The sequence below is a fragment of the Motacilla alba genome, chromosome 1, assembly GCF_015832195.1.
Source record: "Motacilla alba alba isolate MOTALB_02 chromosome 1, Motacilla_alba_V1.0_pri, whole genome shotgun sequence".
NCBI classification, from domain to species: domain Eukaryota; kingdom Metazoa; phylum Chordata; class Aves; order Passeriformes; family Motacillidae; genus Motacilla; species Motacilla alba.
The window spans coordinates 98,207,567-98,233,898 of NC_052016.1; the positions used below are offsets into that span (position 1 = coordinate 98,207,567).

General features: G+C 38.9%; 1 protein-coding gene across 5 annotated transcripts in view; it reads left to right on the plus strand.

The window, feature by feature from the left end:
* Positions 1 to 26,332, plus strand: part of RASA3 (RAS p21 protein activator 3) — a 171,434-nt gene that overhangs the window by 136,389 nt on the left and 8,713 nt on the right. For 2 of the 5 annotated variants that reach the window (XM_038154294.1, XM_038154257.1), the window contains 16 exons: positions 1,152 to 1,232; positions 3,948 to 4,020; positions 8,261 to 8,340; positions 12,374 to 12,478; positions 12,998 to 13,154; positions 13,935 to 14,083; positions 15,747 to 15,861; positions 16,732 to 16,806; positions 17,644 to 17,767; positions 18,921 to 19,027; positions 19,674 to 19,751; positions 20,676 to 20,753; positions 21,302 to 21,375; positions 22,373 to 22,420; positions 24,995 to 25,110; positions 26,058 to 26,140. In XM_038154294.1, the coding sequence (XP_038010222.1) occupies positions 1,152 to 1,232; positions 3,948 to 4,020; positions 8,261 to 8,340; positions 12,374 to 12,478; positions 12,998 to 13,154; positions 13,935 to 14,083; positions 15,747 to 15,861; positions 16,732 to 16,806; positions 17,644 to 17,767; positions 18,921 to 19,027; positions 19,674 to 19,751; positions 20,676 to 20,753; positions 21,302 to 21,375; positions 22,373 to 22,420; positions 24,995 to 25,110; positions 26,058 to 26,140 (1,543 nt within the window). The remainder of the gene's footprint in view (positions 1 to 1,151; positions 1,233 to 3,947; positions 4,021 to 8,260; positions 8,341 to 12,373; positions 12,479 to 12,997; positions 13,155 to 13,934; positions 14,084 to 15,746; positions 15,862 to 16,731; positions 16,807 to 17,643; positions 17,768 to 18,920; positions 19,028 to 19,673; positions 19,752 to 20,675; positions 20,754 to 21,301; positions 21,376 to 22,372; positions 22,421 to 24,994; positions 25,111 to 26,057; positions 26,141 to 26,332) is intronic. The other 3 variants (XM_038154267.1, XM_038154275.1, XM_038154284.1) reach the window with 3 other exon arrangements.

Consider the following 26,332-nt stretch of genomic DNA (forward strand, 5'->3'; position numbering starts at 1 on the left):
TGTAGTTAAACTGTTTTTAAAGTCTACACTATTTGTAACCAAATAACTTGCCTTGTGGATGAGATTGTGGAGCACTATCTGTTACTGAATTTTTCTCTATCGCTCATCCTTTATATTATTTTGCATTGAAATTACCATCCTTGAAAACAGTAAAATGGCCATTACTTTGCATGTGATGTTATAGCACCCAGAATTTTGCATGATACTTTACATTGCAATGATAGTACTACTCACTTGCCCAGAGAGCTTCATGGTTTGTCTTCACTGAAACTTTCCAGCTAAAATTGTGCAAATATATCATCCCAGCAGGTTACCTGTTGGAAGCAGAACTTGTTGCTGGAGGGGGAGTTCTGGAAACTGGCTTACGTGTCTTTGTTTCTAGCTGGTGCTGCATTCCTCAGTATGTTTTAACTTCTGAAACATGCAGCATTTTTTTCAGTTTTTGAGGGTAGTTTTGTTGGGTTTTTTCTTCTTTTTTTTCTTCCCCAAAGAGATGTTGAAATGAGAGTGCAGAAGTGCAGCTTTCCCACCATTGTGTGCAGCAAACCCCAATTTGTTCCATTTTTTCCCTCCAATGTCTCTGCTACTACTTGAGTGCAGAACTGCTGAATATGGAGAAGGATGGCTGTGCTATGTGTCCTGGTCTGTAATTAACACAACTTTATAAATAAGCCCATGCCAAATTTTGCAAAAGCACTGAGGTCTTCGTGAATGTTATTCTGAGGAATTACTTAACTGCTTCTGGGATCTGTCTGTGTGAGGTTTTTCTTATATTTCTCTTACAGAATAAATTCTAGTTATGTATTTTGGTGAATAAATTGTCACAGAATTTTAAAGTGCTGACAGCTCCCATCTTGACAGCAGACTCCTACTTCATGAACCTTAAGTTGCTGTGCTTGCATAATAAGAATCCTTTGAGTTAAGGTTTCTCAGTAATTTAACTGTATTTTTGACCCATATTGAAGTTAGTATTTAAGAACAAAATATGTTGTCAAGTTCAAGTATAAATTAAATGTTTCTGCTTAATGACATTTCAATTCCCTAGTGTAAAGTATTGTGAAAAAACCCTATGAAAATGCTTCACTTTTATTTTCACTCCAGCCTCTTTCTATTAAATTAATTTTTTTTGTCTTCATTTTCTTCTTTTTTAGAGTTTTGGAGTGCCAAGGGCTGCCCATTGTGAATGGGCAATGTGATCCCTACGCCACTGTTACCTTAGCAGGACCCTCCAGGCAAGTATTGCACATTCAAGGGCTTCCATCTTATAAGGATGGTTTCTGTTTCCTTTGTCTATTAGAAATTCACTTTTCTCTGGTGGACAGCTGGGAGTATTTAGACACTGCTAGAATATGTTAAATGTTGGGGTGGGTGTGTGTATGAGCTACTGAATTATGCTAGAGTAAGTAATTTGAGACTTGTTTCAGTTTTGATTTATGTAAAGATCTGAATAATTTGAATATCCCAGAGTATATAATTTGTGGTTAGTCTTAATTTATGCATCTTCTCACCTCACAGTTGGAGGCCAGTTTTTGAGCAAATTCATTGCCTAATTTTGGGCAGGGTGGAAGAGAAATGTGAATACATCAACATCTTGCCGAGTATGCACGTTTGCATGTGAATATTTAGAGTGTCTTCACTTTCAAGGTGTGACAAATTAATATGTATGTCAAAAACCCTCAATGGCTCAGTCCTGTAATTTGATATATGCAGACATAATATCATGGATAAAATACTGAAATGAGGTTTTAGTGATGAGATTCTGCATGATACTCTCCAGTTTAAATTTGGGATTCAATTTTCCCATCTGTTATAAAAATTTCCTATGTTGTTGGATGACACTTTTTTTTTTTCTGCTTATCTAGTCATCTTTTATGTCTGTGTCATTTTAGAAACAAAACAGCTCTGCTGTGACCTCAAAGAATCAGATTTGGTAGCATGGGTTATTAATGATGTTTTACAGCAATTTACTGAAAATACTATAAATAAGAAGCATTCTTGACAAATATTCACCTTGCATGCAAAGGAGTCTTTGAGCCTCTCTGTATTCTACATCTTTGTCTAGGTGTGTTGTGCCTTATCTCCATTAATGGACTTGTATCTTTGACTTGTACACTTCATTTTAAGGCTGTAACTTGTTTCAAGTGACTGGCTGGGTGGCTGTTGTTGAAACTGTAAGGAGACTGATTGACTAACTCTTAAATGCCCAAATTTACCTTTGCTTCCCTATGCCCCCCAGTCTGGATAATGTATGACTGTTGATAATGTACTTCCTTCAGAGTAAGGAGCATAGCCATATCCTATTCCTATCTGGCTTTTGGTGGGGGGAGAGGGCTTGCTTCCTATCTCCAGCAAGCAGCATGCAGCTTATTCCCATTCACTGCTTTGTAATTGCTCAATAATTGTGCTGCCTTAATCGCCTCCCGTTCTATATCCTGCTTCCCAGTCCCCTCCCAGATGGGTTTATCAGTAAAGAGGCTGATTGGCAAGTGTGACTGATGAGATGGGGCTGGCAATCTGTCCTGTGTCCTGGAGGAGATTAGTGTCTCTTATCTCTCAGCTTCTCCTAGGAATAGTGGGATATTCTTAATCTGTACATCATTCTCCTCTCTGGATTTTCCAGTGCCTCTCATTTTAGAGTAGGAAAGCTGCTTTATTCAGCTGCAATTATGCAATGACAAGCATAAAAATTTCAACAAACGTGCTGCTGTTTATTATGTGATTTGTACTTAGAGTCACCAGACTTCCTTCCAGAAACTCTTTCTGTGCCTGCATTATAGATGGAAAAATATTGTATACTGGTGGACAGGCCCATTCAGCTCACGTGGCAAGTCTGGAGCAGCACTGGGAATTAGATCCAGCTTCCCTTGACCTCTGTGAAATACACAGAGTTGTCCAGTGAATATAAGCAGTTACAAGCTATCTAAGCAGCTTTGGTGCATGAGAAATGAACGATAGATTCTGGGATGAAATGATTAGTAGGTCAGTTTTCCACATGGCTGATGTGCCTCTCCATCTGCATCTGTTTTATCTATGCCTGCAGAGCTGTAGGGTAAGATGGGTGACACAGGACAGCACATAGCTTTTCTCTTAGAGGTAGTAAGAACAAATCAAGCATAGGTTCATAGCATTTGGAAGCCGTCAAGCAGCTGTTGGCTGGCCTGTGAGAAATGCATTGGCTGGCTTGAGCCCAGCAGTCGATGTCTGTTTTCTCAAAGGCAGGCACAGGCGGATGCCACGGCCCATAGGGGATGAATGGGCAGTGCAGAGCTTGGTCAGGCCTGCTGAGTGGTTGGGAGGAGGTCTGCTGTATCTTACACCTAGAGGACAGTAGAAATGGAGCCTTCTGCTTAGCACTGGTCATAATAATTCACCACTGCATTAACTGAGTGCTGCTGGTGCTGCAGGGAAAGGGATGCTCGTACAGCAATAAAAATATTCTTACTGAAGAAGCCATACTGGATTTTTTGATTGTCACTGAAAAGCAGTGATTGATTTTTCAGACCAGAATTATAAAATATGACTCACAGAAATAGCTGTGCTAGTCTTTGTCTCCTGTGTTTTTAGAGTATGAGGAATTTTTGAGTCACATCAAAACTGAGACCATCCTTCAAATGTTGCTGCTCAGAGCCCCATTCTTGCCAGTTTGTACAGATAAAAGGTTCTACTATGTCAACCAAGTGATAGAATAAGGGTTCAAGGAGTTGTGTTTAAAATAGGATAACAAAATTTGATTACTGCCACTTCAGAGAACTAGGAATGCATTGAATCTCTCTCTTCAGTGTGTGCAAGTGTCTGTGCCTTTCTGTGCTGGAGCCACATGGCATTCCAGTTTTATCAGATAAATCAAGTGGCTGGCTATTTCCTCCTCAGTGGCTCTCTTCTAGGATCACACTTCTATGAATGTTGTTTCTTACCCTTTTTTTTTTGTTTTTGTTTCCTCAATTCAGATCAGAAGCCAAAAAGACTAAAGTTAAAAAGAAGACCAACAATCCACATTTTGATGAAGTGTTTTATTTTGAGGTTGGTATTTCAAAGGAGCGGGTGATAAGCTGAAATACTATACTGTGGATGGTTGGCACGGCATCCTGCTCCATGTTGTGCCAGCTGTCATCTTTGAAGACTGTTTCAAAGCATGGTGTGGGGGAAAGAAGTACCCAGGCTCAGACTGGCTGTCTGCTGAAGGAGCAGTATCCTGCTTTCACCTCTGGTGCTCTGTAGGAAAAGATTCAAGTTGGGCACTTCTGAGCAACAGGCTTTACATTTTATCACAACTCACCCCATGAGAATTTTGAAAAATGCACATTTAAAAATTAGTTCAAAAAACCTGTACAAACCACACATGCAGAGAAGTTATATTTTTTTCTCAGTCTGTGTTTTTATAGCTGCTCCACCCTGTCTTTCCCAGTCACTGGGAGGAAGGTTATCTCCTTAGGAATACTGAAAACTGTGGAGGAAAAATACACTTGAACTGGTTGTTCTGGCTGTCTACCAGTCTGCTGCAATACTAGTGCCTTTTCTCCAAGTGGGTAAAACCTCTATAGCTTTATTTAATAGAGAGCATTTTCAACAAGTCCAGTTAAGATAAAGTATAACTTATATGAAAGTCCTCATTTTGGTTCTTTTTGGCAAGGGTAGCTCTAATTGTGGTGTGTCCATACATATGTGTACATGTGTTTATAATTTAGGTCTCTCTTGAAACTTTTCATTTTGTCTTCTAAAATATGTGTACCATTCTCTTTCTCTTGGATATCATAGTCCTGGTCTATGCTTGACTGTTCTATTTCAGTAGACACCTCAAGAAAGTATCTGTAATTATGAAGTTGATAAAAAAGCTAGAGTAGCACAGTGCACTTGGCATGGATTGAAAAGCCCTTTCTGCTCGTATGGCTTACATCTTTCAGGTCACATTTGCATTAATAATTGTTGCTGCCTTAAGGATGGCACCTAGGAATGTGGTTTCTCATACCAGTTCTGGGTCACAACCACATGAGGAAGGGAAGCTGGGGAGAGAGGAGCCATACAAGTGCTGTTGCACTGTGCAGATCTGAAGTGTACGTGTCATTCTTGACATGGCTGTCTTCCCTCTCCTGCAAACCACCATCTTTGCCTAGAAGCCAGTAGTTGTACTGACCAATCTAAAGTCTCTCATACCAGCAGAAACATGCTGTTGTTGATACGATGTGCTTGGATACAAGGAACAGATTTAGCAAGTTCCTGATTGGTAGCAGCACTTTCTGTAGTGCCTGGGGGGCTGGAGGCCATGAGGCTAGGCCAGGATAGCTTTCTAAGGTGATCTTTGCTAACCCAGCACGTCTCATCCTAGGATATAGCTGCCCTGCTTGCAGTGAGCTTTTGTGCCTGGTTTCTGGCTCCATGAGGCTTTGTGGAGTTGCTGCATGGGCACATTTAGAGGGGCAGAGGTGCTGTGAGACCAAGTGTTGAAACTGCACTGAGGTGTCTGTATGTTTACCCAGGATTTCAGTCCCTCACCTGGCCCAGAGCTGTGGTCTTTGGCAGTGATACGAGAGTGATGCTATATGTAAGTGAACTAAGATGGGCTTCCTTATTTTAACATAGGCAGTTCTGGAGGAGCCTGCCAGTGAGAACTTTTTAATGAGAATGTAGTCCAGGAGCTCAGACTTTAAGCCATAAAAACTCCACCTGATTACTCATCCTTCTGTGTGCTGCAGAAACAGTGAATGTTTGGTATTTAAACACTGAACTTGGCAGGTGGTGCCATACTGGGAGAGGAAGGAGAGAAATGAAGCACATCTTCCAGCTGGAGTTGAGAGAGGGGCCTGGGGGCTTGCTTAGCTTGCCTTTATGCGAGAGCTGGGTTGTGTGCAAGTACCAGGAAAAGTAAAACCTGAACTCAAGCCCATGCCCCAGTTGTTCTGCTAACTCAGAGCAAAATGAATTCTGTGCTGCTAAGAGCAGAGCTTGGGAAATAACTGAATCAGCCAGAGCTCTGAAATATAAACATACCTCTGCAGACAGAGCCATCATAGATTTATGTCATTTTGAGAGTCGTTAGTACAAATCAGGCTAAATGTCTTCAAGGAACAAGGTTCAGTAGAACTGCTATGACTGGGAAATACATTCACTAATGAGACATGGGCAGACCTGTGGCTGGTGCATGCAAAGGAAGTGCTCCAATTCCTGTGGAGCTGCGAGATCCATGCTGTTGACAGCGGTGTCACTTTCTGCTTCTGAACAGCTTCATCAGCTTTTCTGCAGCCTGCTAGCACAGTGATTGTCTAAACCTCCAAGGAAGAAGCTGGTCTGTAACAGACAGTGAATGGGTGCTTTCCTTTCTACAGCCAGAAAGTTAGGTTTGATTTTCTAAATGAAAGATAGCTTATTGTTGGTTTGGGAAATAGAAGGGCTTGGTTAAGGGGTGCGGTGAGTGAAACTTGCACCTGATCGTTAGGAGCCATTTTCACCACTGCTTCAGCTGCAGTGTGGTGTGGAGCTCTGTGTGCAGCTACAGGAAAATGGTCCTCTTACAGGAATTAAAGAGGGAAGTGCTGGGGACCTGTTGTAAACTTGCATGTGCTGAAAAAAACCTGAACAGCTGATAAATGGCTTGCCAGCTTTCCCAGGTGAAAGGGACAACACAGCAGAATTATGCCCCCTTTATTGTACAGTGTTGTGGGTCAGCTGCTTTAGCACTGTGGGCTGGGAGGTTTCTCATCTCCAGTTGCATACAGCTATCCCTGATTGAGTACCACTCTTGAGGCATATAGATGTGCACACTAAATAGTCACATGGGTGAACAGAGAGATGTCATACATGGAGATTCCAGCAAAACTTCTGAGAAAACGTTTACTTAGAAGGGACATGCTATAAGTTACACCTATGCTACAGCTTTTTGTAACCATTCCTGTGTTACAGATAGAAGGAGACTTAGAAGTTTGTTTCATTATTAAAAATAACACCATAGGCTTCACAATGGTATTATAACTGTCAGTTTCAGGCCTGTAGGATACTTTGCAGAAACACTGAAGTGCTTGCAAGGCTAGGAAACTTGTGTTTAACTGCTGAAGTTGTAGACTGTGTTTGAATCCACTGTGCTCTTGGGCTTACCAGGTGCATTTGATTCCATTAGTCCGGAGCATTTGGTCTCCAGTGCTGCTAGTAGTACCTTTTAGTTTTTGTGTATCACTTTGAAAATGTTGCCTGCCTCACACATATAAAAAGGCTTTGAGTGTGCTCTGCCAAAGATTGTTTTCTGGTTCCTCTCCACTTAGGCAACTGTATCATTGCTCCCTCAATTGCCATTTGCATCTCATGTACAGTAAAAAACCGAATAGTCAAGTTTAAAATAAAAGCCAGTTTTTGTGGGTGGGGAGTATTAAGCCACAAGCATATTCAAACATACAATAAAGTTCAGCTTCTGTGTGCAACCAAGAGCTGAACCCACACATCATCATACACCCTTGCATTTGATCAGTTCCCGCTGTGGTTTCAGCTGGGTGGGGTAGCCTTTTTCTTAAGTTTCTGACGCACCATGCAAAAGTACAACCACCAGAGTGTTCTTACAGTCATGGTAGAAAACAAATTTTAAGAAATGTTTGTACAAAAACTTTCTATGCTAATACTCTATACTTTTTTCCTTTTTTCTTTGCCTGTGCTTTCCAGTTAATCAGTCTTGGATATGTGGTTGGTGAACTGTGCAGCTGCTTATATATTCTGATATGCATAACACAGGCTAGGGTCTCTTGGTCTGCTTGGTATTTGTTGTATGGGCAAGTTAAATTAGCTTCCAGGATATCAGGACAGGAAGAACTTTCTAATTTTAATTGGATGCACTGCAAAAATGTTTTTAAGGGTGGTTGTGGTTCCTCCCCCGTGCTCTGCAAAGTGCCTCAGGGCTGTGCTCCTGTTGTACAGCTGTATTTAAAACAAATATTAATTGCCTTCTTCTTTCCCTGGATGGATTATGAAAGTGGTGCTCCTTGCAGTGGTATCTTTCTGTTGTCAATGTAACTTTAAAGTGATGTAATAATATTAAAGATGGTCTTTCTCTGTAAAAAAAGTATGGAGTGCCTGCTTACTCTTGGTAATTTTTGAGTAACCACCACTTTATAGTTAGTAATCTGTTTAGTCAACATGTTTATTCACTTGCATGAATGTTTTCAGTATCAGGACTGAGGTCAGTGCTGGTAGTAAAAGACTGGTCTTCCAAAGCATTGTGAAAGTTACATCAGAATGTTTTTGTATCAGATCAAGCTGCTAAAAGTTTCCTCCTTTTTACTAGGTTACAAGACCCAGTAGCTACAACAAGAAATCCCATTTTGACATTGAAGATGTAGATGAAGTGGACAAAATGGAGATTAGGTAATACAAAATATGTTACGAAATTGTCTTCTAGACTTGTGTAACTTTGTAGTAGGCTCTATTTGCAAAGTAGCAAGCATGGTTTTACTGTTGATAAATCAAGATGAGTTTTTTGTCACTGTATCTATATGTTTATTTACCTCCACGGTCCTGTAGATTCTATCTCGAATATGATAGAATGTGGTTCTGATGCAGGAGGTGGTTCTGATGCAGGAGAGATCCTTATTATTTTCCTTTCTTTCTCATGTGCACTGTGTGTACACTGATTCGCAGTTTTCATTAAGCACAGCCTTTTGTGTCTGGGCTCTCCTTTCTTCCCTTCCTCAGTTTCCCAGGACAGCCCAGAGGCTCTGTGGTGCTCTAAGTTACAGAGTTTATTTTATTTTATCACTTAATTTTGGCAACCTGTATAAGGTCCTTCTTCCCTGAAAGGAGACTCTTGAGCTCAGGAGTTTTCCTAGGGCAGAGAAAGTTTCTCACCTTTTTTTCCTTCCATCTTTAACCCTTTGTTGCAACATTTGGTATGATAAAAGTGAAATCAGCTGCATAGGAAAAAAAGGCAATTCTGATTTCAAAGCCAAAACAATCCCACCCCACCCTATGCCACTCTCTTAGTACTGTTTTAAAACCTGCTGAGGCTAGTCAACATTGTCTGTGGGGACAGATGAGTATAAAGAGGGGTGAGAAAACAATAGGAGGTGCAAAACTTGAAAGTGTCACATGCATCAGATACTATTGGAACTTGGAGGCTTGGGCCATCTGGTGATCTGTATGCACAATAAATGAATACTGCTATTTTTGCATCAGGTGGTGAGAAATTCCTCTCTCCTTTATGGTACTATTTGGAGGAATAATAGTAGCACTGCCTCCCTCCCCATATATTCTTGCTAGTGAGGCTTCTCCCAGAAAGTTCCATAGTTCCTTCAGAATCACAGCTGGGTCTAAGGAAAGGAGGGGAGACCAGGAAAGGGGAACAATACTTAACTCCCAGCAAGCAAAACACATCTGTGTTCATGAATGGATCGAGAGCTGTTCTGATGTGACAGCTGCTGGTTCCTGTAGCCTGTCAATGCAGTGTGACAGCACTACAGGAGCATTAATAGATTTGTGTTTGCCATGGCTCTGAGGCAGGAAAGGGAAGCAGTTCATATGTGAGAGAGGCAAGGGCTGTGCTCCTTCACAGAGAACGTTTGCGTCAGGCAGTGCAAAGGTAGCTGGTTTAGGGCAACCCACAGCTGACTCGTGGGAGCAAAAGCAAAGGCCCAGGTGCAGCGCTGAGCTGCTTGGGTGTCAGTGTTGCAGCACAGCAGGTGCCCAGTCCTAGCACTAGAGTGTATTTCTGCCAAGCTTTGCATTGTGTAGGCAGATATGAAGTAGCATGCCCCATATTCCCTGGGATGTATGAGATGAACTGGGCAACTACACCATGTCTCAGAAAGCCCAGTCTAGACTTTATAACCATGATGCTCAGCCATGATTGATTTGATTTTAAATGAAAGCTAGGATTCTCTGATAGATTTTTTGACAGTTTTGAAGGAGATGCTAGACATATTACAGTTACATATTGCTTAATATTTCAATTATTCTTATTTTATACTACTGGACTAAATGAAATTATACAGTTGTTTTACTTGCTAAGTATATTTTCTGTACAAATAACTTGTCTGCAGCAATAAATTAAGTGGAGCTGAGCTTCAAAAAAGTCTGTCATTCCTGAAGACATTCCCTATATAGCACAGTGTGGTACAGATGAATAGTTTGAGAGGAAGCTTGCAAAATAGTTGGGAAAAGATTAAGCACTTAAATATCAGGCAAAAGCAGATAAAGTGTTAGTCTTGGTTGGGCAAATTCTCCTTAGAGCTTTTGTCCCCTGTGGGACAGTGTGTTTTTGTTTCCATCTTGGGTTCCCCTTCCACCCCCGCTTACTTCCTCCGCTCTGTTTAGTGAGAGTTAGATTGCCCCCAGGCCCTCTGGACAGATCATACAATTTATGGGTTTGGGGATTTGTTTTCTTTTCCTCTCCTGAGAAAGATACAATTCCACAGGGTAAAGAGGAGACTTAGTCTCTCATGATTTCTCTCTAAAGCTATGAAAAGTTTTCTCTTTTTGTGTGGGTGTAGGAAGTTGTAGGCAGGGCATATCAACACTTGGGGACCAGATGTTCTGGTGAATTCATTGTTTCTCCTCCCCCTCTCTCCTGTTTGTTTCTTTCTGTGACTACAATCTGACCAGTTTCAGAATAACACTTGTCATAATTTTGCCTTCTAAAAATCTTGGGAAGCAGTGATCTTTTAGACTCTGAGATCTGTGTATTAGCATTTTTAATAAGTTCTGTTTATTCTTTGTACTCCAAGAGCACAAACCAATAACTTCAGAATTTGCAAGCCTGCTTTGCTTACTGTGTAGTGTGAGTTCTACTTTGAATTTTTAGTTCCTCTTGTACAGATCCTTTGCACTGATTTTTTTTCCATAACTTTGGGGAAACCCTTTAGCTGTCTGTGTTTGAAAGTGATATTGCTAGTTGTCATCTTAAATGAGTTTGGATAAACTAGAAACCAGTAGCCTGTAAATACTTGGCAAATTGTAAGTTTGACTGTGTAAAATAGGCTTAAAGATTCCTCTCCTCCTGAAGCTGCTTTTTAGCTGTCTGAACTGGTTTGCAAGATAATAACCCAACAAATATGGAGAAAGGAGAGAGAAGGTCGAGTTTTTGAAGATTTTTTCCTTTTGGAGAGTTCTTGCCCTGCAGAAATACTGTCCAAATTATCAGAGTCTAAAGAGCTTTACCTAGGAGGCATGCAGTGTGAGCTGATGGTGTGTCTAGTGTATGACAGCTGATGCAGGAGACACTGTTGAGAGATACAAGTCTCAGAGGATTTAAAAGTAATGTGTTCTGTGCTTGCATAAGATAGGATAAATCTTCAACAGAACTGTCAACATCTGTTCCTTGGCCAGTCTACTGTGACTTGCTTGGCACCAGGAGGGTTGTGTAAATACGTCCACAATTGGATGACTTTGCACCTTATCCAAGTTAAAGTTGCTCTTCTAAAAATTGTCATTAGTTAAAAACCTGTATTTCTTTCCATGTACTCTCTTTCTCCCCCCAAAAGTTTAAGGCACATTCAAGCTGTCACTTAGCTGCAAAATAGTCAGCTGATCTTGTTTTTAAATAAAAATAGCATTTAGAGAAAACGTTGAAATGCATACAGAAACAAATACTCTCGAGTTTGAAACCCTTGCCTCAAGGTGGGTATAGTAGCGTTTACCTACATGCTGGGTAGAACAACAGTAGTTCTGCTTTGAATCTCAGTGCAGTTGTTTTCCATCCAGATATTGAAAAGCATATGAAAAGGAAGAAAGGATCATCTACAGATAGACGCCAGAACTTCCCAAATGTGAGGGACCAAGTGCCAAAATTTGTGTATGCTTCAGCCAGTACACAGATTCTACTGAATGGTAGAACTATCCTACAGCTTTGACTATCTCTACAGAACTAGTTTAGGTGCCATAAGTATGTATGCTTGATACAGGAGTCTTCCTAAGAGCTAGAGACTGGGAAAAATTATGTAGAACTAATTCTGTAAAGCTGCTGCTTAGCTTTTAGTAACCCCAAATTAAACAGGGACTGACAATATGTAGTCTTAAATAACTTGTGCTTTTTCCCCTGGTGTCCATTTTACCTGTGTTTTTCCATTATCTGGGATAGCCAGACAGCCATCTGAATCATTATCATATGGACAGTGGAAACAGTACAGATGAGAAAAGTTAATCTGAATGATATTTTTCACTGATGTTTTATGGAGGTGAATTGTAAGGCTTCAGAAGTCAGAGGTAAGGTTATCTCTTTACTATTTGGAAATTATTGCTGTACAGTTTCAAGTCTTTCTAACTGATAGACTTCAGGGGAAAAACCCTAACAAATTTCAAAAAAAATATAGGGATTTTTATTAGTAGTAGTATTTTTATTTCTTAATAGTAGTATTATAATAATACAATATAACAAATAATTTTAAATTATTTGTTTTTATTACAGGGTTGATCTTTGGAATGCCAGTAACTTGAAGTTTGGTGACGAGTTTCTAGGAGAGCTGAGACTCCCTTTGAAATTTCTCCGCCAGTCCAGTTCTTATGAAGCATGGTATTTGACATTTTTCTTTTGGAGAATAAGTAGAAACATATGTCTACTCTGAAGACTTCAGACTTAATAGTCTGACGACTTAATTACTGCTATGTGATAAAGTTTAAATGGATTTAATTTGTATCTTTTTTGTAAGCAAGCCAAAGTAATCTTAGCAAGTGTTAAGAACAAGAAGTTTTGATAATGTACTTAGAGGTTTCAGTCTGCCTCTCTGTAGCATGTGGGAGTTCTAGTATGTTGTTTTTATATTATTTACTGCAGTTCATCAGCAGTGCTATGGTTTTAGTGTGTGGGTCTTTAATCATATCTACATAAATCTTTGTGTTCAGAACTTCCCATGTTGCAATTGGTGCAAAACAGACTGGCAAACTTAATTAAGACATCTGATTCAGAACTCTCAAGAGTTTGATGCATATATAAATACTCTGTGTATCTGTGGAGTTTCTCTATGCTCATCTATAGCCTGAGAAAAATCTTGTGTTTCAGCACTAAGTTTCTGTCCTATTTTTTGCGTATCAGGTATTTTCTGCAGCCCAGAGATAATGGTAACAAGTCATTGAAACCTGATGACCTCGGTTCCTTAAGGTTAAATGTGGTTTACACTGAGGACCATGTTTTTTCCTCAGACTATTACAGTCCGCTGAGAGAAGTCCTGCTAAAATCTGCAGATGTTGAGGTAATTTGCTTGTGTTGTTTGTTGTTTACTTGGAGATCATCTTCACAGGGGTCTCTGAAGATTTGTCACTATCTTGCTGGCACCATAGTTGTGTAATTACCAGAGAGGTCAGCTCTTCCCTTTCAGACCTCAGAGCCTTGTTAAGCTCTGCATATCCCTTGTGTTTGTTTTCAGTTCTCGCAGAGATCTTTATCTGCATTCTGTAGGTGAAGGCAGACCCAGGAACACAGTGGTTTTAGCAGCAGCACATTATCTGTGATTTTTTAATTTCAATTGTTTACCTTTAGTGGACAGGAGTAGGTTTGTTTGCATGATAGAGAAAAACCCAAAGCAAGAACTAATCCTGAAACATCAGAGATTTGTACCATGTGTGCCCTTATGTAGACTTTTTACAGCTGTAATGGTGCTTTTGTTTTTTTCAGTAAAATAACTGTGTTCTGTTCTCACTGGGACTTGAAATTGCAAAGGGTTAGATAGAGTTCTTTCTCTTCACTTGCTTCCCAGGCAAGTGATATTTACTGAAAAGACAGCCATTAAAAATGTGGGAGATAAGGAGAGAGACTGTACTGTAGTAGTTTTTAAATTGCTGCCCTCTTGTGACCAGAACTTACAGCCCACTGGGGCTGGGATGTGACATCCACCCACGTTATATACAGACATTTGGGTAACTGGCCATTGCAACTGTTGTGGGGGGTTCTGCATTAAGAAGCTAATGGGAATAGAAAGAAAAAATGGTTGTTCTGGAAGGATTTCTGAAAGTTTTTATCTTCCACTGTTTAGCCTGTTTCAGCATCAGCTGCACATATTTTGGGTGAAGTTTGCAGAGAAAAACAGGAAGCGGCCATACCTCTTGTCAGGCTTTTCTTACACTATGGCAGAATTGTGCCTTTCATAAGTGCCATTGCGAATGCTGAAGTGAAGAGAACTCAGTAAGTACCAAAACCAAACTGCTGTCAAGACTACCTGAACTGCATTGGCTACTGCTAGAATCCTCCACTCAGCTTCTAGAAATATGCAATTTCAGAAGAAAATGCTGGGGTCATTCCTGTTCTTCCTAGCTGTGTGGCAGAGTTCTTTCTAAATTCTTTCACTGCTCTCAAGATCTGGTTAATTTGACCTTTAGGAGGAGTTCCCATCATTTTTTGTGAAAATTATTTGCAGGACTATTCTAACATGTGAAAGCAGGGATTTTTACTCAGTCTTAAGTATATATGATAACTGAAATTCTACATTACCTTCAGCTGTTCATATGAAATAATTTCAGCTTTATTGTATGCTAATAAATCATTCAGTGCTGAGTAAGTGTTTGTTGAATTTGTTCAAAACAACAAGCAAGTTTCTTCCTAATCATAAATATTTAAGGCAAGCTCTGTGTTTAGTCGTCCCAGTTAGAAGATGAAGGATTAAGGAGAGGATTGAATTTGGCATGGAAGGGCAGAAAATAAAGTTGGGTTTTTTTGGCTGCTTCTTTTGAATTCCTTGTTTGACTTACTGGTGGGCTGATAGTTCAATAGTGTGAGATCTAGTGTTCATACCAAGCAGACATATATACCAAGCATATACCATATACCAAGCATATTTGCTGCCACACTCCTTGTGCCTGTGTAGTCATGCTCTTGACTAACAGTAGAAGAGACAATTGGGAGTCAAATGGAATGACAGATTCTGACTGTAAGCTTCCTTAGTACAAAATGAAGTCTTTGTGTGGGTTGGCTCTTTTCAGAGTGTCTGAGGGATCAAGTGTTCCTGTAGGTAGGTGTATTTTTTCTGAACTGCAGGTTGAACAAAACACTATGGTTGCTGTAGCATGAGGAAACTTGCTGATCCCTAGTCAGTCACATTAGTTTGATTAAAAAAGCAGCAAAGGTACATATTGTAGATGAGATCATTGGCTATGTACCTATTTGGATAAAGTAAGTTGCTGAACAGGGAGGTACAGGTACGTGATAGAGCAGTTAGCTGAAGCTTTATCGATCACAGAGGCTGTATATCTAATACAAGATGAGTTCTGTGCAAGAGATTTTTAGGAAGAAGTCTGCAAGGTGCCACCTTGCCACACAGTTGTCAGGGCTGAACTGGAGTCTGCAGTGTGTTAGAAAATATGGCTGTGCCATTGGAGCTTGTGTTTTCTTCTTCCTCCCAGCTCACAAGTGCTTTTTTGTAGGTGCAAGTAGTAGGTTGTGTGCAATGTCCAGTGTAGTTGTGAGACTAAAATCATTGCCTCTTTCCCTTATTCAAATTAGCACTGTTCAGTAGCATGTGAAAACAGATGTGTTTCCCAGATTTGTGCTGTAGACCTCTTTGATTTGAGCCTGTGTGTCGCTGTGTATTTGGATAGTGCACTGAGCACACGGCACTAATACAATGAAGATCTGTAGTCCCTCTGAGTTTTCCAAGGCTGCTGCTTTTCTGCTAGACCCTGGAAGTGCACTAAATGCTGCATGACTACATTTAAAGGCAGGCTGGTGTCAAAGGGAGGTTTTGCTTGTGTATTCAAACCCAGGATTCTGTCACCTTTCACTGCTGCTTTTATTCCATGTATTAGCAGTTCATTACAAAGAGACTAAATTACAGAAAACTGTTCACTTCCAGAGATCCAAACACCATTTTCAGAGGAAACTCGTTAACTTCCAAGTGCATTGATGAGACAATGAAACTGGCAGGGATGCATTATCTGCAAGTTACACTAAAGCCAATTATAGATGAGGTAAGAACAGTTCAGACTGCTTATTTGGTAAAATGTTGTAGTAAAGGCCTTCAGGGAACAAATACTGTTTATAACTTCTCATTTTAAGAACACTTTGTAAGAATAATGTTTAATAGCTATTAATAGCTTGTTTCTGCATTAAAATCCTGTGTGTTAGGTTAGCCACAGCTGAGTTGCCCAATTCAGAAACAGTTGGATTGCATTAAAGGAAGAGGGAAAATTTCTATTTATTAAGCCACATTACCCTGTTTTATAAAAACTGGCATATATTGTTTCTGAGAAATTAATAAATAGTATATACAATAGAAAGCTGTGAAGCTGTAAGTAATGCATTTCATCCGGTGGGTTTAAAGGGATGCAGTTACTCTTAGATAACTGTTGCATGTGATGCACATGTTGGAACAATGGTTTATTATCTATCCAGTCCAGAATGGTGGCTGTGGGTATTTTAGTGCTGTAATTGGGCAATACTTTCAGACCGCAGACTTCCTTTAAATGATTTGACAATTTCTTCAGCTGTTTTTGTCTTCATGTTTTATCAGAGAATGTCAAGTTTTAAAGAATATGGATATACTTTCGAAGTTGACTTTTTTGGAAAAATAGGACTTTTCTTGAACAGCTTTGCTTGAGAGAGTCTGTAGAACAGTTCTGCATTTCAGTTGAAGGAAAGGGTAGAATGAATTAATGCTGCTTTTTGGAAAAAAAGATCACACGTAATTTACATTTGCTGTTAAAAGAAAAAACATACTGTTTATAAAGTTGGCTTTTGTCTTTTCTCTCATCTCAAAAGCTAACAGATTATGCTTCTTACAAAACTTCTTGTACTTGTAGATAAATTTATTTATCAGTTGTTAACTATTTTTTTTCTAGATCTGCCAGGTCCATAAACCTTGTGAAATTGATCCTGTGAAATTAAAAGATGGTGAAAACCTGGAAAATAACAGGGTATGCATTAGATTTTGAAGACAGTCTCTGTTTATGCCATCAACTGAGGTCTTCAGAAGTTTGATCTTGCAAATAATTTTGTCATTCATTAGAATACACTGTAAGCTTTCTTGACACCACCCTTATAATTATTTCATGCCAGCTTTACATTATGCTATAAATGCAATACCTGTAGAAAGTTAAAGACCTCTCCCGCTGCCCCGAGGACAAGGATAACTTAGCCTGTGGCTAACCTGGAGAACTCTGTCTTCAACTATAAGGAGGTTGTAGCAAGGTGGGGGTTGGCTTCTTCTCCCAAGTAAAAAGTGACAGGATGAGAGGAAAAGACTTCAAATTGCATCAGGGGAGGCTTAAAGTGCATATTAGGGAAAAGTTACGTAAGGTTGGTCAGGTACTGGAACAGGCTGCTGAAGGAAGTGGTGGAGTCAGCCTCCCTAGAAATGTGCAAGGGACTTGTGGATGTGGCACGTGGGGACATGGTTTAGTGGTGGACTTGGCAGGGCTGGGTTAACTGCAGGACTCAATGATCTGAGAGATCTTTCCCAGCTTTAATGATTCTCTGATTCTGCTGATGATGTAGTAAACAGTGCTAGAAGAAGGAATGATTTGCCATACGGCTGCATCGTTTAATGTTTGGTTTAATAGGAATGATATTTTTACTCTTCTTCTTGAATTTGTGCATTTCCCAAACAGCATAATTGAGAGTTTGTTTTTCAAGTGTATAATGTTGAAAGTGGGAATCTTTTAATGATGCCACTATGAATAAAACCAGGAATAGTGCCACTTTCCACAGCAGAAAATTATACTAATTTTGTCATAATCTTTGAATTTTTTCAGGAAAATCTGAGGCAGTATGTTGATCGCATTTTTACTGTAATTACAAAATCTGGTGTAAGCTGTCCTACAGTGATGTGCGATATTTTCTTTTCACTGAGAGAATCAGCTGCCAAACGTTTTCAAGGTGAGTTTATAGATATAATTTTACTTTACATAACTGATAGCTTTTAAATACAGGTGTAGTCTAGCAGCCTGCATAATCCCTGTTGAATTTAGTATGTGAAGAGCAGCTTTTCCAAAATAATATTTACTGTATGTTAATGCTGTTTTCTCATCATTTATTCATTCCACAAAGGAACATGATTTTCGATGATGATTGGAGTTTTTTCTTAAATACCTTTCTAAGGAAAACAGCATTTAAAAAGATTGTTATGATGATCTTTTATAGGTTCAGTATTTGCAAAGCATACTCAATTTTTGACAGTTCATGATTCTGTAATGGCTCATTCTGCAGATTCCATGCAGTGGAATTTCTACTTATATGTCAATCTGTAATAAAAACTAGTCAATAAATCAGAGTTACTGCAAGCTCACTGCTCTAGGAGCCCATGTGCAGGAAAGGTTTCCTGGCTGTCAAGAGACAGCTCTTTCCAGTCCCTCTTAGTTGTTTTGACTCTGTGAGAGTAAGTGGGCAATGTAAATCCAGAATTAAGCAAAACAACCAAGCTATGTATTTTCATGAAGGGAAGCAGATTACAGTAGGGAAGTTTTGGAGAGAGTAATACAAGTTCAGCTTTTAAACAGTCACTTTGGAGTAGGCAAGCTCAAGCGGAAAACCATTGACTGTGCTGTTGTGCTCTTTATTTTATGTTCAAATAAATAAGTAAAATGTATTTGCTGTAACTACCAACTGGAATAGATACATTAGGAGTCTGTGCAACACTTGTGCTCCGGGCTATAAGCAGGTAACTGAGACTTGGCCTCTGTGCTGAACGTTTCATAAACTATGTAAATTATTCATCACACTTCAGTGCCTATATGGAATAGCAGATGTCTGTGAAATTCCCTGTGTGGTGGAAAAGTGAATGGTGTTCTTGCAGCTTATGTTATGAACCTGATTGTTTTTTAAAGAGGTTCTCATTGACATTTCCTTGGGTTAGGCCAGCTGATCTCTGGCTCTAAATCTTCTATCATCAGTTAATCCTGTAGCTCGCAAATGCATACATTATCCAGCACATGCTCAGGTTAGCTCTCTCAAGGCTCAGATAATTTCATGAGGCTTTTCAGGAAGGGTTATTGAAATGCTGAGTAGAGGTATTTTTTTTTTTTTTTAATAGGTGACCTAGATGTAAGGTACACAGCTGTCAGCAGCTTTATTTTCCTGAGGTTCTTTGCTCCTGCCATTCTTTCTCCAAACCTGTTTCAGCTTACACCACACCATCCAGTAAGTACTGTATCAGGTTTTTTTCTAGCTGTGTTTATAGTTCTGTCACCAGAGTCTCTCTATCGAGATTCTTTCTTCAACTCTTTTAACAAAACCCTTAGGAAAGTACCTTTGTGAGTTCAAAGATCTGTTCTATCTGTCTTGGATATGAAGCATATGTTGAATAACTTTGTACATGAAGAACTTGGGAGATGTTGGAAGAATAGTGAAATTTAAGGACAAACAAAGTAGATGGTCTAAGCTACTGTGGAAAAAAAGGGCCATTGCTTCATTCCTGCCACATCACATTAATGCTGGCTTGATTGGCAGCAGTGTTGGAAATATTTTGGATGCTAAAAAACGTATGGCAGGCTTCTAGTAGTTGTTCTTATTGGGAGGGGGGAGGATGTGGACAGCCTTGTTTTTGTTTTGTAAGTGATTGCCTTTGGGTCTCTGAAGGTCAGTATGGTAGCTATGGAGCATGATGGCTTACGAGCCAAAAACCTTTTAATATAAAAGCAACTTTTTTCTGCAGTGTTTTATTAGGGGTCTCTGCTAATTTTTTGTTATTCTTCTGCAAGTGAAATAAGAAAGAAGAAATATAGTTTACCTTCCTCTATTCATAATTTTAAATAGCTAGTCCATATAATATTGTTCTCCTTCCTAGGATCCTCAGACTTCTCGAACTTTGACACTTATCTCTAAAACAATTCAAACACTAGGCAGCTTATCAAAATCTAAATCTGTAAGTATGCTATTTTCATTTGATGACTTAATTTGGGAAAGTGATTTTTAAAATCTTTTATCATTAATTGTAATTAAGCCTTTAAAATGCTTGAGTTGCACTAGGCTCATGCAAAACTGGTTATGTTTGCTTTGATTATAAGCCTCTCATGTTTAGAGGAAAACTAAATCTATCTTAATCTGAACTAGATTTCAGTAAAGCAAAATTGTGTTACCAATCTAGAAGTCAGTTTCAGAGCCCTTAATTCCTTCTTTGGAAGAAAGACAATGATCAGGAGAACTTGTGAAGTTCTCTACTTACCTGTGATACATGATCAGCAGCTCTACAGGGCTTAATAGATTGTTTCAGCATTTTAAAACTCAACTGAGAAAAGTCACCCAGTAAGGAAAAGGGCTATACTTTCCTTTTCATACCAGTTCAGTTTTCTGTCAGTGGTGAGATTAGAGCTAGATGCTCATACTTTGATTGAAATAGTATACCTAAGGCACCACACTGCTATAGCTGATGGTAATTTGGGGTGGTTGGGGTCTTGTTAGGATTCACACAGGTGACTGTGGGTGACTGTGTACCTCAGTTATGAATCCTTCAAGACAGCAGAATTATTTTTCTTACACTTATTATCAGGGGAAAAAATTAAAGCCAAAGCAGAATTTTGAAGCATTTGAAGAATGCTTTATTAACTGTAGTAACTGAACATATGAAATGGATTCTACTGCCTCTCTGAAATAAAAGTTTGGTACTACTGAGTGTGTGCTGTATAACATGAAAGTAGTTCTTTGCTTATTTTACTTCTAGCCAGAAAAAAAAAAAAAAAAACAAACAAACCTGTCTGCAGTGATTTTCCTCCTGACCTGCTGCTATTAACAATAATATTTTCTGTATAAACTGTATGATGATATGCATGGGTTTGGCTTTGTATTTCAGGCCAATTTCAAGGAATCTTACATGGCTACATTTTATGACTATTTCAATGAACAGAAATATGCAGATGCAGTAAAAAATGTAAGTAATACATGTGAAGGTTCTAAAAATCCCGTTGTGCTGTTGAAGTTGAATCCTAGAAAGCAATACATACTGTTGGTAAACCAGGAAGTGTGTTGAGAAAAACAGACTTCTGATAACTAATATTTAAGAAACTTTTATCAAATTATACGTATGTCAGTAGTAAAATTACTTTGGATCTATTTCTAGTTAATAAATAGGTTGGATTAACAAGCTACTGCCTAGAGCTTTTCAGCTGTGTGTACTTTGTAGAATGCTGCAGATCTGTGATGAAAATTGCTTAGTCCAAAAGGAGGTGAAAGATCCATATAACAAAAGAGAAGCACAAGAAGTATTGGATATCTGCAGTTCTACTGCTTAAGAGCATTTGTGCTATTTTTAGGTTACAACCCAGGAAACTCCCCAAATTCAATGGCTTCTGTCATTACCTTCTGTTTAACTTCTTTTACAAATACTCTCGTAGCTCTGTGCTATGCAAATGCTGAAAGATTTTAATTTGGTTAGTGTGGTCCTGTCATTTTTACATCTGCTTTTTGTTCACATTTTAGTTTCTAGATCTAATTTCATCTTCAGGAAGAAGAGATCACAAGAGCATAGAGCAACCTATATTGCTTAAAGAAGGGTAAGTATGCATGTGCAACAAAACCATTTACTTGTGTGCTTACTACCATTCTAAGGCAGCCATCTCTTTTTCTGCCACCCCTATTCCATTCATACAGTCAGAGAAGAATGTAGGAGAATTCTTATGTTGCAATTTCTGCTCTCTGTGGTTGCTATAGCTGATTTGAACATATTTTCATTTGATTTAAACATCTTAATATAAATGTGTTTTGAAATAAGTGGAGGCAAGAGAAGCTTGTAGAACTTAATTAGCTTAGCTAAGGCAAAATAAACTCAGCATTGTATGAAAATCAAGCTGGGATCTTCTTCCTGAACTGTAGCGAATAAAAGTTGTAAAATTTCACCGTGAAGACAGTGAAAGACTGTGAAGACAGATACTGAATAACTTAATGAAAGCAAAACCTGCAAAAAGAATTTGCTTTTGCTGCCCTATGAGATACATATGCTAACTATTATCATGAGCATTTCAAGGAAAATTTGACATGCACTTGGAACAGTTTATAGTTTTAGTACCTTTCCTTTTTTGGGAAGTATGTTCCATATGTTTTGTTAGTTTCAGATACCAATTGTTGGCATTTTTTGTTACAAAACTGGGTTGTTAAGATCATCTAAGTGCACTGTAGAAACAGCTTCTTTGAGCTGGGAGGAAGAAAGTAAAAAAATCCATATTTGTCAGAGCTCAATAAGCTCAAATACTGTTTGAAAGTAAGCCCTCATGATGGCTTTAAGTAATGCAAAAAACTACATTTTGAGAGAAAACATGACTACCTCTCTGTTTAACCTTGACAGTTCGCTTCTCTGATAAACCTCTGTCCTTAGAAGCAATTTTGTCTAATTTAATTCTGTACATTTATCATCCTTTTGGTTTTCAAAATAAATTTGTAGTTTGTAACATTTACCCTCTAACTGTAAAACATTTTTTCTGCCTCTGTCTTTCTTTTGCTCCTGTCTGATTTTTTTCTGTCTTTTCTTGCTCGGCCTGTGGCTGCTGTTATAAGGACTCTTAAACTAACAGTAAAGAAAGTTGATGGTAATAGTTCATGCAGGTAAGATGGTAGAGGCAGTTGCTGCTTTGCTGTAGCTACTGGCTGACAGCATGTCCTTTGCAGCAGTAGAATTGTCTGACTTAACTTTGGGGAGGAAGTACTCTGTTTAACCATCCTGAAATGCCTGTGTAAACTCAGCAGAGAACATTTAGTTACCCATTTCTTGATGTTGACCTTTTATTTTCCTTAAAGCAATAACCTGCTGTAAATAGAGTATAAGGGATTTCTATCTGTAGGCAGGGCACCAAGAAGCACTGTATGGATCCTGAAGAACTTACTGAAAGTGATGAAGAGACCATGCATTTCCTAGGCACTTCTTAATTAGTATTCATGTAAATTATTCTCAAGGTTAAGAAGTGGCCTTCAGCAGTCTATTCTTTTTTAACATTTTGCATTATTGCCATGTTTTGTTGTGGGACTTCTCACAGCCTTTGATTTGATTCTTCTCCACACTGAATGGCTGTTCAGTGGGGTTTCTATTTGCCTTTGCAATATGTTTGCTTGCTTTTGTGTTTTTAATCTATCTTTGCCTCTATTAAGAGTAGCAAATGGAAAGCTATAGCATAAAGTACTTTTGATTGAAAAGATTAGTCATTGGCACTTGGGTTTGCTGACATCAATCATGCCATCACTGCTTAACAGCTGCCTGCCTGGTTCTTTCCAAAAGGAAGAGAATGAAAAGGAGAACTATTATTTCTGTTGTTGGTGAAAAGGGCATGTCAATACTTCTAAGCAAAGCTAAGGCGGATCCAGATCATAAGCATGAGAAGAAACAGTATTTCCAACCTTATACCGAAATGGATTTAATCTTGGACTTTTTCTCCTTTGTGCTTCTATTTGCTCTGACTTCTCATACATTCTGAAATTGCTAGAAACAAAGAAGTTGACCTTATAACTTCTGTGACTTTGAATGCTAGTCACCTATCTCTGGAAAATAAAAGCACATTTTTCTCTTGGCTATGTCACCTATGAAGAATTTAATTAGAAATGTGCTCTTAGCTCTGCCATATGGAGTTTGCCTTTTTCAAAGAAGGGAGGCTCTGTAGAAGTTTGCAATTTTAAGTCACCTTTAAGTGTTGGCATGAGAAGGATTAGAAACTAACTTGAAGAGAAGAGCATGTTGTCCTGCCCAAGGGTATCAGTTCTTCCTTTGAAATTTGCCTTAACCTGGACTTATGAGGGCTACTGCCAATGGGCCTGGTGACAACCTGAATCACATCGTGTTATTAAACATTTCTCAAGTATTCCAAGAATAAGGACCAAGACAAAACTGTCTGACCATTTTAAGAATGAGAGATGTGTAACTATAACCAGTTAAAAAAAAATCTGCTGCTGTAGACAGTCTTTGTCAGCTTTTGCCCACACAGCTTGGAATGAGCAGCAGGCACCAGCCCAGCTGGTTACAAAATAGTTAAAGTCTGAAGGAACTTGAGTTTCTGTTTGAGCTTTAAACAGACCTGTGGTTTGGTCAGATGTATTGTAGTTATTTGTGACTGAAGGTACCAGAAGCAAGAAACAGTATTAGCTGTTCTAAGCATTTTAGCTCTGCTATTGAAAAATCTTAAACCAGGTCATTTGCTGTTCTCTCTGTGTGCCCTTTGTGCTGTGTAGTGCCTTCCTACTTGATTAAAAACTTCTCTGTAGTAAGTAGTTTTTACCCACTCCATTATTCAGTTCTGTACTTGGCACAATAGTTAATGTAATGTGTAGAGTAGCTGTTATCAACTCTCTACTGCATATGGGCACACACTTTTGTCTAACAAAAGTGATGCTGAGCAGTATGAAGTCACCAAAGTCACATTGATGCTTTTGGATTGATTCAGTGGTTAGGGAAGGTGGTGGATGCATCACAGTTTCTAAGTAAACTAATTTCACAATAAACTCATTCAAGTTTGAAATTAATTAATACTGACAACTCACTAAATGAACACCCCTGATCTGCTGAAAAAGGGGTGGGGTGCTCTACCTTCCAGCCATGAGATCCCTTTGTATGTTACTGAAATTGCATTTCAACTGCAGTATCTATGTGCAATTGCAAATGAGGCTGTGGGGCATCCTGATTTTGTTTCCAGAGCTTGAGAGTGATTAAAGCATGTAAGGGTACAGTCCCTGTGCTCCAGAGGCTTTACACCTGCCTTTTAATTATTAAACATAGTCTAAACGTTTTGAGCTTTCTCACAGCTTAAAAAAAAAAAAAAAAAAGCTTGTAGAGTCAACAGGTCGAGCTTAGCAGAGCAGTACTAACCATGTTTTGCCTTTTTTCTGCTGTACTAGGAAACCATTTAGCTGGATGAAGGGGCACAAACTGCAGCTCAGTTAACTAACTACAAGTCAAGTTACATGTCTTGCCCCTCATCTAGATCTGGAAAAAGGACAGACCTGGCTTACAGATGCACTAAATCTGTCCAAACGTGGCACTTTATCTTGGCAAGAAAAGACCTGAATAATTAGAAAACACTCTGTGTCCCCTCCTAAAGCTTTGCAAGTGCTATGACATATCTGTATGTGTACACATTTATGTATAAATCTACATACATAAGCATGTATTGTAACAATTGGTGCCCTGTTTACTAGGTTCATGATCAAGAGAGCACAAGGAAGAAAACGATTTGGTATGAAGAACTTCAAGAAGAGATGGTTTCGCTTGACAAACCATGAGTTTACCTATCAGAAAAGCAAAGGTAACAAAGGTTTGCCAGTCTTGTTTTGATACATCGAAGCAAAGATTAAACATAAGGATTGTGTAGGAGTAGAAGACTGAGATCTAGATCTGTAACTGTAGAAGACACAGTGCAGGCATGTCTGTCAGCCTGTTCTTGCTCTGTCAGTATGTTCTTGCTCTTCTTTCTGTGTCCATATTGACAGAGAAGCTTCTTGGATAGTACAATACCCTGTAAGTTAGCAAAGTATTTGATAATGTTTGTCTAATATCATTTATTAACATCATCTGTAGGTTTCACAGCTACCTGGATTGTCCTAGGAAACAAAACATACAAACCTCAAGCTGGAATTTGGGTTTTTATTGAACATTCTCAGATGCATCTCAGCATGTGCTCATAAATTCTGTTTAGTGTTGGCACAACTGGATACAGTAGACAGGGATTCGCCTGCAGTCTTTGAACTTTAAAAAAATGTGTTCACTTAATGTTGCCTAATAGCAAGGATTTTACTTTTTTGCAAATTGTTCCTGACTGTTCAATAGTACACAACAAATACCATTTCCTTTCATCATGTAAGTACATGGGGAGGAAAAAAGACAAGGATGTATGTTCAAATCATGCCAGTCATTATTTCACACTCAGCTTTGAGATCTTGCATCACCACTAGTATAGTTCAGCTGACAGGAATGATTTATTTCATTGTCACCTTTGCAGTAAATATACCGTGTCCTGCTGCAGTAATCAGTTTCTAAGAGGTTTGCTAGCATAAGGTAGTGCAGCTGAAAACAGAAATGTCCTTAAGATAATACTTAAGGACCATGCTAGCAAATGCCTGCTGAGTGAAAGATTTTTCCCTCTTTTCTTACGCAGTCAAAATGATCTTCAAAGAAACTGAATTAGCCCTTAGAAAAAGGGCAAAAGGTGAAGATGAATTCTGAGTAAGTGTCTCATTATCTGTGTGTCTGTGTGTTCTGCAGGTGATCACCCTCTGTGTAGCATTCCAATTGAAAACATTCTGGCAGTGGAAAGACTAGAGGAGGAATCTTTTAAAATGAAAAATGTAAGTAGGTCATCTTCATTAATGTATTTGTTCGGCTGCTCCAGATCCACCAGCCTAATCGCCTTTTTCCCTCCTGTAACCTGGATTGGATTTCTGTTGAAAGATGTACAACCACAGCTGCTTGTTCTGTATATAGGAGCAGGAGTTTCCAAAAGTACAGCCCATTCAGATTCTTAACAGCCCAGTCAGCAG